This window comes from Tenebrio molitor, chromosome 9 (assembly GCF_963966145.1).
Source record: "Tenebrio molitor chromosome 9, icTenMoli1.1, whole genome shotgun sequence".
Taxonomy (NCBI): Eukaryota; Metazoa; Arthropoda; class Insecta; order Coleoptera; family Tenebrionidae; genus Tenebrio; species Tenebrio molitor.
The window spans coordinates 2973443-2984494 of record NC_091054.1 but is presented as its reverse complement, the minus strand read 5'-3'; the positions used below and the strand labels follow the sequence as shown (position 1 = coordinate 2984494).

The following is an 11052-nucleotide window of genomic DNA, read 5'->3' as shown; positions in this document are numbered from 1 at the left end:
ATTTGAGAATCTGATAGGAGTAGCATGGAATTTTATACACTTTTGACAGATGACAGAGTAGTAGGACGTTTTTACCGCGATAAACATTTTTGATTGGATGAAGCAAGCGCTCTGATTGGCTGAACACACATGTTTGATGTACGCGGGAATTAATCACTTTAAAATGACAAAAAAAAGTTTTATCAGACACATCTTCTAAGTCTAGGGTTCTGGAAAGAAGCTAAATGAGATGCAAACACAATGTGTTCAAAAAACACAAAGACCTTGAAAAAATCAGCCTTAAATACTGGTTTAGCACTATGTGTTTACTGACCAAACACATTTGATTCGCTGAGGAATAAAATAATTAAAATCATTTGAGGCTCTTTACAGGGATCTATTGATTATTATTCGTTATTATTTTTCTAAATCGTTGTGGAAATCGCATTTGGTCGTGTGTCAAAAAAATTAATTTGCTGTTTTCAATTATATTGGATTCAGATTTATCACGGAACGTTTAAGGCACTAGAAAAAAATATACACGGTAAATTCTATATGAGTATATGTTGTAAAAGCACTTGTTTCACCAAAAAGGTCATACCAACTTGACCTCCTTATTTCCTCAATGGAGGAACCTTACATGTTGTTACTCTTTTTTTTATAAGTAGACAAATTATTCATCAACAAAAACCTGTTTTTTTGCGATTAGAAGCAAGTTTTTTATAGTCAAGCCTATTAACTTTAATGTACTAATTTTGCGATGTTAAGCTGCCTTAAAAGAAAAAAAACATTCAATCCGAAGCCAGTCTACAATTGAAACCATAATTTTAAACTTCCGCGTTGTGAGAAATTCGAGTAAATCTAAAAATGGTGTCTTTGCAGCAGTTGAAGATTTCAAAAGCGGAAGACGAGGTGAAGAAATGTAAGTAGTTCTGTTTTAAGGGTCTATCAGTTATTTTTTTTAGATAATACTTGGACCGCATACCGATCAAAGCCAAACACTCGATCTGAAGGTCAGAGTTATTCTTAAATTAATTGACGGTTTTGATTTTTGGTTGAGAATTCCAAAAAACAAATTGAAAATAATTAAAGATGCGCACAAATTACTGGACACTTCAGTTGTTATGTACGTTTGCAAAAAAGTGTGTAAATTCTTGTGAACATGATTGTTTTAGGTTAGATGATTTGGACAGCAAACCTATTTGGTCCAATACAACAAATTGTTCAGGATATCGAAACGATGGCCTCGCTGCCACTCTCAATGCTGCCAACTTTGCAGGATGCATCGCTGTAAACAAATCTTTTGAGTTGGATCATCCAGAGGTCGTTAAAGATTTAACAATTATTGAAACATATCAAATGATACTTTTAGGCAATTGGGATTTATGTTGAACAAATGTTGGAGTCTTACAGGGGTCAGGCTATGGAATATGATTGGAGAGAGAATCTCAAATGTCCAACTGAAGATGAATATAGAAGAATGTGTATTCGCAGTAAATACTGAATATTTTCTCAGTAACAATAACTGTACGTTTTTAATTTAAGAGACTGGAAGTTTTTATTACAATTCAGTTCGTTTGATGCAACTGTTTAGCAACGATAAATCTAACTTTGTTAAAATAACGGAAATTCTAGCGCAATTTTTCCGAATATATGAAGATTATATCGATCTAACACAAAGTAGCAGCGAGGTAAGTACTTTACCTTATATTTAGTTCTTTCTGCTTATCATATGTACAGAGTTATTAATTATTATAAATGATTGTCCCATCGCAGTGTGTCGTTGAATGTGCCGCAAGCCTCATAACACGAGTCAGACTAGTATCGCCGGTGAGTGCCGTTACTAGCGGTAGCTTTTACCGCCGGAAATCTGTCTACTAGTCTGTCTCATGTTACGAGGCTGACGGCACATCCAACATTTGTATGGTTTTCAGGGCCAACTGCGATGGGACAATCATTTATAATAACCCTGCATAGGTAATCTAGTAAGTGCTTAAGACTTCTTCGGGAATCAAAACCAGCAAAAAATAAATTCCCCTTGAAAAAAATATTCAATATCATTTAATAAAATGGGAATTTGTCGTAGTCTGCTGATCTAATTCTAATCTATTTCTAATCTAATACCACACTTAGGGACATCTTCTTAGGCATCTGCATCCTTCCATGTTAAGTATTTCTGATTCTACTTTCAGTATTGCAAAAACTTTAGCCTGGGAAAATTTAATTTTGCAGTGGTCCATGCTATTAACAAGTACCCTGAAGATGTTCAACTGATGAGTATCTTTTCAAAAATATGTATTTTTTAAATTTATTTACTTGATGTATAAATCCTTAACATAACGAACAGATCTCATAAAGCAGAGATCAGCAGATAAGAAAATCCACAAGTATATGATGTCTTTATTGGAGCAATTTGGAAGCTTGGAATATACCAAGGAAACCTTGATAATCTTAAGAAATGAAGCAGAAGAAGAGATGAAGAAATTCGAATATAACCCATTCATAATTGAGCTTTTGGATGATGCTCTTTCACAATTTAATATCGTATGATCGTTTGTACAATTTTTTTTATGTATATGTCTAACATATTGTAAGCACCATAATGGAAGGCAACAAATTAAACAGTAAATATAGTAATAAAACTTGAAAAAAAAATTTTTAATAATTTTTTACATTTCCGCTTTAAACGTAGACTAGGAAATTTTAAGATTTTTTAATACAAAAGAAGGAAAACACAAACACAGTTACTAGCTCAGCATCAAGGTATAGGTGGAAGAAAGAGCAGGTAGACAGCAGGAATTTCTAAAAAAGACATAAAATATGTTGAGAATTTCGAAGTCTGTTAGTTATTATTTTTAGTAAAAAGACAGCATTACAGCATTGTAAGTATCGAAAATATTAGGGCTTTATAACAGTCTACTTCATTTGCACACATTGATTTAGTTATCCTTTTATTTTTTTAAAGGATATCAATGGTTTATGATCATTTGAAGATGACTTTGGTGAGCAGTACGAGTATATTAAAAATAAAATAATATAATCAGAGTCCAAAAACATTCTGCTATAATTAAACCCATTTTTTACAAGTGGAATTACCTATACATTTTTTTTTAATCAAAGTCAAGGTTTTTCGGCTAACTGAAACATAACGATACTTATAAACAACATAATTTTTTTGTATTTGAATATTTATATTTCATTTTTGTACAAAAACGAAACCAGACATTTGTCTAACCTTGGAGCCATCGCGTTGTCGTGAAATTTATGACAAAAACACGTTTCACATGTCTTTATTGCAATGAAATATATATATGTTTTGGTGAAAAAACTTTTGCTACAATAAGCAGCACTTTTTGGCAGAGGTGCACATTAAGTCATTGGAAAAATTACAAATTTATTTTGTATCTACCTTTTTCAAATAGATACATTTATTAAGTACTACATACCTACATATTAACAATTTTTTTATAGTATTTGTTATCAGCTTGCCAACAAAACTAGAAATTTACAACATATTTGCGATATACATAATTACTTATTTACATAATTTATGGTGACACGACAATTATCATTGCTAACTTACTAAACAGTCCAACAGATGGCGTCACGGTCAGCGTTCGAAAAAGTGCGTCCGAAAAAGAGTTACTTTTCGTCCGCTTGTGAATACGTAAAATTGCCATTTTCATTAGGGTGCCCAAAAACTGGTTTTTTTTTTTGGGATATGCATCCAGAAATCACTATGCTTAGTTATTGTTGTTGCCGAATTGGTTAGTTAGTTGCAAATGGTTCACCCCGCGATAAATCTAGTGTAAATACAATGTAACCGCGTTTGCAATGTTAAAATACAAAATTGACAAGAATTATAGTTAGTAGTGCCATTTTATTGCACAAAACTTACCAAAAATATAAAAAATTTTGGCAATTAAATGACACAAACATTAACTCAATTTTTAAAACTTTGTTGATATTTAAATGCTCGATAAGAAATCAGTTTTGTTCCGAAATTCTCTGAGATCGTGAATAAAATAATAATACTACCTTGACACATCATGCAGTATTTTAACCATTTATAAATTAAAGAATAAAAAAAATTAAGAAAACATTTTAATGTGGTCAAGAGTTGAGAAGATTAAACATTATTTAAACAATAAAAACCTCTTAAAATGTTAACGTTTTGAAGAAGATATTTTACTAGGTAGTTTACTTTTGAAAAAAGTAGTTGGAAAATTGAGTTGTCATTATTGTTACTATTCCAATCAAATCATAATAGTTGTCCAAGTTTGTTAAAAATACCTAAAATTATTCACTTAATTTTCTTCGATTGTACTACGGAAAAATTGTTTTATGTTTTCTAACACAAATTATTTTTATCAATTATTATTAAATCTATGCCCTCTCAATTGTTGTAAAAACGATGGAATAATATGGTGTGTTATATTAAAACAAATAAAAACAATTATTTTTAATTTTTTTTATTAACAGATTAATTACAGAACAAACCTATCCTACAGTTTCAAGTTTATCGAGAATATACTCCACAACATTATCAATGTACGGATTTCCGCCAAGTCTCTCTACTTCCTGTACAGCTTCATTTTTCAGTTTGTTGAGTACCTCTAGTGTATAATCAAAACTTCCGTATTTTTCCAATATGGACACAAAATACTTTTTTAATTCATAACTAGTCGTTCGTTGCTTCAGTATGTCTGAGATAATTGATTAAGGTCATGTACGTTAATAGGTATTTACACTGCAAAAAAATATATAAAAAAATGTTTTTTTGAACAACCGTTCCAAAAAGTAACTACGTATGTTGTTTCTCAGAGCGCTGCTTTAATAATGGTTGTAAAGTAAATAGTTATTCACATTAGAGTACGGTAGGGATATTTTACAGTGCGAAAACTGGGTTTCAGGCACGAGGCGAGGCCGAGTACCAGATTAGTTTAAGCGACATTTGTATCAGACTTTTCGGCTGACCAAATGTGCTATTTTGCACTTTGGCCGATTTTTATAAAATATCAAATATATATTTTATTAATTTCATAAATGTTAAAAAGGATACTTATAATTTGATCGTCATCTGGGTGGGTTTGAATGGCGTGAATGATCGGAAAAGTAAATTTTCCTTCTGTAATGTCGGCACAATAAGACCTGACAAGAGTTTGCTACAATAAGAGAAGAAAATATCCATCAATCCAAAAACATTTGATATTCACCTTATCCGACTTAAGATTGACAAGGTCATTCCAAATCTGAAAAAGCTGACCTAGTGCTGTCACCAATTTATCCAGGTTTTCGGTATTATCGCTGAACAATTGCAACACTTTTATTCCGAAGCAAAAAGCACTGCTGGTTTCTAAAACAGATTAAAATTGATTTAGAAAAGAGAGACTTTCCCAAATTAGAAAAATATGGAAAGATATTGCTTGATTTTCAAACTCACTTGCGACAGCCAGTTCCAAATATTCTTCTTCGGTCGGACATATAACATTATCTCTCCAATAGATTTCCATACCATTACCACCATGCGTTTTCTGACCATGTTCTATGTACAGAGACATAATCTGCAAAAACAAGTTTAAAACAATATTTTGCGTGGACGAAAGAAAATACTCGTGGGTCTCCCAAATCGAGAAGTTTTTCCAGAGCATTGGAATTTGCATAGTTGACAGAATTGAGCGTGTGAGGAAGGCCATAGATGGAATGCACAACAGGAACACCACTTCTCACCACTGAGTCATCGCACATATCATCCAACCTAAAGTACAACTCCCATAATCTTACAAACTCACCAGAGCTCGTACATACATTACGAAACTGTTGTATAGTGTTTCAAAGATATTAATAATTTGCTTGAATTTCTCTTGAGGAACTTTGAGCCAATAGTTGAAGCAGTGAAACATGTTTGACATATATTGCGCACGTGCATGGCCGACTTGAGTGAATTGTAAGTAGGGTTGCAACAACACCTGCAAGAGATTTTTTTAACGAGTGTATTGGCGGGTGTTATACTCTTATTTACTTCGTCTTCTTCACGATCGTTGTCCTTGCTGTAACAGCTCCCCGTGGTTATTAGGTCCATCACTGTTCACTTGCTAAATTCAACTGATTTGACACACTGATGTTTTCAATTTTATGCCATAAATATTTTTATATTTATTTCAATAACAAAGTCTTGAACTTACCCTACTTTAAATTCAGAACAAGTTGTGGAATAAGAATGAAAGTCGACTATACAGGTTTTTTACAAATCAATGCGAATATTTTAATCGGTAATCGAATTCACCAATTTGAGTAACTTTTCTTAACTTAACAATTTTTTGAAGAAGTCTTGCTTTAGAAGATAAAATTCAAAATTGATCTGGTACCAAAAAAAAAACGGTACCCGCTTATTGAGACCTAATGTCATCATTTTCGGATGGCTCTTCTTATTGTTATTTCTCTTATTTAATATTACAGTAAATATTTCATATTAATATGTTTAATATTCTTTCCCATCTACTACCACACTAGTGCCATTACAACATTCAGGTTAATGTTATGAAATTTGACTTTATGCATTGATAAATGTCAATTACCTATCTATTATCAATACGTACAGTCAAACTTTATAATCTTCTTTAGAATGTCGAAATACTTACTTTACCGCACGTATGGTATTAGGGTGGAACTGTACTCGTGTAGTAAAGTGCAGGGTACAATTTTTGTAACTTTGTCGTGATTTCATTGGTAACAGAATTGCAACAGAAACATTTACTGCAATCTTCATCTCCGAGAAAATACTTTCTTGATTTTTCTGGTGGCGGAAGTGAAAAAATGTCTCCAGTCTGTTACTTTCTTTTACGTATTTTTTTGCTCATTTACTCATTATTTTTCACTATACTAATTGTAAGTAACCTCTAGGAAATATGCTTTAAAACAAGGAAACCGCATTGGTGTACGTTTTATAAAATATAATGTACAGGGTGTATTTTTAAAATGTGCCGAAATTTTACCTACGCGGTTGTGGGACAACGTAGAAGACTAAAAGCAATTAAAAATAAATGTCATTTTATTTTTCGCCAAAGAATTTTTTAAATATTTTTTCCGAGTTATACATGAAGCCAGTAGCTCGTGGTTAAAATTTGTCCACGCATTTCAATAACACCCTGTATAGACAGTTTTATTATTAGGGTATCCCTCAATGAGAATTATATCGTAAAATGTCGCTGCAGCTCTGAGTATTATCTATCAGTTTTTTACAAAAAGTGAAAGAAGGGAGTTCCAAAAAGAAAACTTAAAATTTTAAGGAAGCACTAATTTTTTAGATAATTAAAAACAATGAGACAGGCATTAAAATTTTATTTATATCTAAACAGAAAACAAATGCAGGAAGAAATCTGTAAACAATAACAAAGATTAATTAATTTTTAGCTTGGAAAAGATATCTTCAAAAAGTTGCAACATATACGGATTCTCTTCAAACTTCTCCATTTCCTCTTCAGCTTCATCCCTTAACTTTGCTAAAGTTTGCTTTGTGTATTCAAAACTTCCAAATTGTTCTAACAAATGTACGCAATACTTTAAAACTTCCTTGTTGGTTGTTTTTTGACGTAAAATATCTAAATGTGGGGTCAAGGTTGTATTTGTTACTAATTGTAAAAGATAATAATGTGTTACGTTGTAAAAGGATACTAATCAGCTGGATGTCTTCTGGATGACTGCGAACAGCGTGTATTACTGGGAAACTAAATTTCCCCTGGCTAATATTGTTGGAGCTATTCTCTGCTATTAGATACTGCAGCAAAGAAAAACAATTATACCACTGATTTATACACTGATTTTCAAGCTTCATATTAAAAACGCGCAAAAAGTGAAGTCAGATTTACACAGCTCATCAGAGAACCGGTGGTGCGTTCACAATCGACTCTTCAACGCGATATATTAAACCTTTAACTAGTTTCAAAAGTTCTCACCTCATCCATGGATTGTAAATTGATGTAGTCGTCATAAACATGAAAGAATTTGCCGAATATTTCTGCTAAATGCGTAAAATCTGCTTGATTCGAACTGGAGAGCTGCATCATTCGCATCATAAATTGAATAGCGCTGCCAGTTTCTGAAAAAAAGTTATATCTTGACATTTTTTATAACTAAGACTAAAATACAGGGTGTTCTGAATAGTAAATAATAAGTTAAACCATTGCAACTCCACAATACTATGAACAAAAATACAACAAAATGATTATTGTTGCTTGACAACTCTAACTACCGTTAATTCAGTAGCATACTGACAATTTCAACCAAAATTTAATTTATTTTTATCTCGAAAACGAAAAGACTTTTTTAGATAATATTTTGTGTATGAGTTCTACTCATCCTCACCTATTACCAGCCTTTTTTCTACTAACATTTAAAAAACACCCTGTATATTCTACTGTGTGTATTCTACTTACTGCGCACTGCTACTTTAAAGTATTCTTCCTCCGTGGGACATTTTAGACTATTCGTCCAAGAAATTTCCATTCCTTTGCCTCTGTAGAATTGTACGCCAGATTTTGCCGCTAGTTTCACCATCTAAAACACAAACAATACACAATTTTGACAGTTTCAAAAATCTCAAACCTACTTCGATATTTTTAAAGCTCCAAATTTTTTCCATGTCGATAAAAGAGCTGTAGGTACAGGCGTTAAGGGCATCTGCAGGACCATAAACTGCATTAGCTGTGGCCAAATTTTGGCGAAACTGGCAATTCTCGTCTACATCGGCACAACTAAAAATCATTTTTAGAAATCATCTCGATATATAAAAACGACATACAGAGCCACTCTCGACTGCTTTATCAGCATGACATCGTTTATAACCTCAAATTTATCTTTTGGCACTTTGAACCAATAATTCAAAGCTCTCATAAATTTCAGACGGATACTTTTCTCGAGTGTTTTTGCCGTATGGATGATCGACTGGAGTAAAATCTACAAAACAATTACATCGTAATTCATTGTTATTGGTGCTTTAAATACAGACCTCATTTTTTTCCTTGTCAACATACTTGCTTTCGAAAATATGGCGTAAAGCTGCGTCCGTCATAGTCAACAACTAACTAAACCACTGGATCAAAAGAGTTCGTTCAATTTTTCGTGTGGAGAAAATATAAAGCGGTCGTCCTTCCTAATCCGGTGTTGCGTCACTTTAACGACTGCACAACCGTTTATAATTTCATAATAACAACTTAATATCTTCAATATTTTTTTCAATTTAGTAAGACTAAACGAAAACAAATTAAAGCTTTTGACCGAAAAAATAAAATAAAAATATAAATGGTTGACATTCATTTTGAAATATGGTGAGGATGATTATGTAAAATATTGAAATATAAATGAAAAGACATTTCTTGAAAAAACAGCTTTATCTCGAAAAAATAAAAGTTTTATATTTCCAATTTTTGTTCAAAAGGGAAGTATAACATAGCTAGAATATTAATCAGGTAGTTTTGAACAAATATTGGCAACTTTGATATTTTTTTCAAAGTGAGCCTTTTTTTTAATCATTTTTACTTGGTCAACAGGATGTCCCCTACTAAGCCCCGAACTCGAAATACGATAATTTTAAGACACCCTGTATAAAACTTTTTTAGATTTTTTTTTTAAATTTTAACAATGTAAAGCGTTTGGATAATAAAATCTTGTAAACAATCAAAACAAACATAAAAAAAACTTGTAATTGGCGGAACAGCTTAGAAGTACGTTATTAAGTGTTTGTTTATGCAAATTCTTGTATAACAAAACAAGTAGTAAAAGCTTCATCTAAAAACCCGAAAACATTTTCGAATGCATTCGATTATTTAAAAATATTGCACACATTTTGAAGGTGATAATTACAACGAATAAAACCCAAAGTATGTTTCACCGAAGACAAAAAAGTGCAAAATTTGACGCATTTAGAATAAACACTTTTCAAGGTTTAGAAAACTGTGTTTTTTTTGAAGATTATTAATTTTTTTGATTAGTTTAAATTTCATATGATTAGAGATTGCTTACCGAGATCATTATTAAATTGGACCTCGAATGTATAGTAAGAATTATTATTTGCCGAAAGGACGAAAAGTAAGAAGCACCTCCTGATTAGCATTTACCTTTTCTGGAAATTTCCAAAATAAAAAATAGACGACAAACTAGTTTAGTTGTCCGTGACATACTGCAATTTTTTTTTCAGAATTTTATCTTTATCGCGAGAGTGGTTCATGTTTACTGCCCTTGGTCTAAAACCAGCCACCGACTAGAACATAAACGAAACATTAAAGGAATCTGGTACACAAAAAAAATTAAAAAAATCATCTTCAATTTATTCTCAACGCCAAGGAGGAAACTACTACTTTGTGTTTCATAAGATGTAGAGTTTTTCATAAGGCTATTTAGAAACTAATTTAGGAAGTCAGACCTACGTGAGAAATTGTGGTTCAGGGTCTGCAAGTTTTGACTGTAAGAGTAACAAGAATCTAGAGACGAGTAATTATAGATAGTTTGAAATTGTATTAACCTTGCCAGAAAGAAACCTTAATCATTTCTATTGTTGATTAGAAATTGTATAAATTTTGTTAACAATTTGATCCAGTCAGTTTTTAATTAAGTCAATAACATTGATCTCATTCTTGACAGAAATCCTACCAAATATTTAATGTGGAAGTCATGGTCACTAACGTAATGTTGCTCTTGAAATATTCTGAACCTGTTTACACATTCAAATTTTTGCTAAAATGTGTCATCACCAGTGTTTTATCCTTTAAAATTATTCATTTATTCGACTCAATAATCCCGATTGAACTGCACCAATAACTGTCAAATAATTAAAAAAAAAAACGATTATACAGGGTGTCGAAAAATTAATGTGTTCCAAGTCTGGGGTTTTGTAGGGAAAGATCTCAGGAATCTCGAAAAAATAAAATAAAAAATATAGGGGGGGTCTTTACAAAGATATATGGGTCTGAAGGTTCAAACTTTTCTTCAAATAAAAAATATAAATGGTTGATATTCATTTTGAAATATGGTGAGGATGATTATGTAAAATATTAAAATATAAATGAAAAGACATTT

General features: G+C 31.8%; 3 protein-coding genes across 3 annotated transcripts; 1 reads left to right on the top strand and 2 right to left on the bottom strand.

Moving 5' to 3' along the window:
- Positions 1-725: 725 nt before the first annotated feature.
- Positions 726-2596, top strand: LOC138139012 (terpene synthase-like). The gene is made up of 7 exons (XM_069059166.1): positions 726-891; positions 945-1105; positions 1155-1302; positions 1352-1472; positions 1525-1670; positions 2172-2256; positions 2327-2596. Exons 1-7 carry the CDS (start codon positions 847-849, stop codon positions 2527-2529), a joined length of 909 nt encoding a protein of 302 aa, XP_068915267.1. The 5' UTR covers positions 726-846; the 3' UTR covers positions 2530-2596.
- Positions 2597-4444: 1848 nt separating this feature from the next.
- LOC138139046 (terpene synthase-like) lies at positions 4445-6102 on the bottom strand. The gene is made up of 7 exons (XM_069059201.1): positions 6002-6102; positions 5788-5948; positions 5593-5737; positions 5423-5543; positions 5196-5335; positions 5042-5144; positions 4445-4685 (listed from the first exon to the last, which is right to left on the bottom strand). Exons 1-7 carry the CDS (start codon positions 6059-6061, stop codon positions 4480-4482), a joined length of 936 nt encoding a protein of 311 aa, XP_068915302.1. The 5' UTR covers positions 6062-6102; the 3' UTR covers positions 4445-4479.
- A 1201-nt stretch (positions 6103-7303) lies between these two features.
- On the bottom strand, positions 7304-9154 carry LOC138139222 (terpene synthase-like). Its single transcript, XM_069059425.1, has 7 exons — positions 8987-9154; positions 8780-8934; positions 8588-8732; positions 8415-8535; positions 7935-8077; positions 7654-7756; positions 7304-7580 (listed from the first exon to the last, which is right to left on the bottom strand). Exons 1-7 carry the CDS (start codon positions 9047-9049, stop codon positions 7378-7380), a joined length of 933 nt encoding a protein of 310 aa, XP_068915526.1. The 5' UTR covers positions 9050-9154; the 3' UTR covers positions 7304-7377.
- Positions 9155-11052: the final 1898 nt, after the last annotated feature.

Excerpts from the sequence above, each read along its gene's own strand:
- LOC138139046 (XM_069059201.1), bottom strand. The coding sequence starts at position 6,061 with ATGGACCTAATAACCACGGGGAGCTGTTACAGCAAGGACAACGATCGT. Across the intron at positions 5,738-5,787 it reads CTATACAACAGTTTCGTAAT|GTTGGATGATATGTGCGATG; the intron begins GTATGTACGAGC and ends GTTGTACTTTAG. Across the intron at positions 5,145-5,195 it reads TCAATCTTAAGTCGGATAAG|CAAACTCTTGTCAGGTCTTA; the intron begins GTGAATATCAAA and ends CTCTTATTGTAG.
- LOC138139012 (XM_069059166.1), top strand. The coding sequence starts at position 847 with ATGGTGTCTTTGCAGCAGTTGAAGATTTCAAAAGCGGAAGACGAG. Across the intron at positions 892-944 it reads TTTCAAAAGCGGAAGACGAG|ATAATACTTGGACCGCATAC; the intron begins GTGAAGAAATGT and ends TATTTTTTTTAG. Across the intron at positions 2,257-2,326 it reads TGAAGATGTTCAACTGATGA|ATCTCATAAAGCAGAGATCA; the intron begins GTATCTTTTCAA and ends CATAACGAACAG.
- LOC138139222 (XM_069059425.1), bottom strand. The coding sequence starts at position 9,049 with ATGACGGACGCAGCTTTACGCCATATTTTCGAAAGCAAGTATGTTGAC. Across the intron at positions 8,935-8,986 it reads TTGACAAGGAAAAAAATGAG|ATTTTACTCCAGTCGATCAT; the intron begins GTCTGTATTTAA and ends ATTGTTTTGTAG. Across the intron at positions 8,733-8,779 it reads AAGCAGTCGAGAGTGGCTCT|TTGTGCCGATGTAGACGAGA; the intron begins GTATGTCGTTTT and ends AATGATTTTTAG.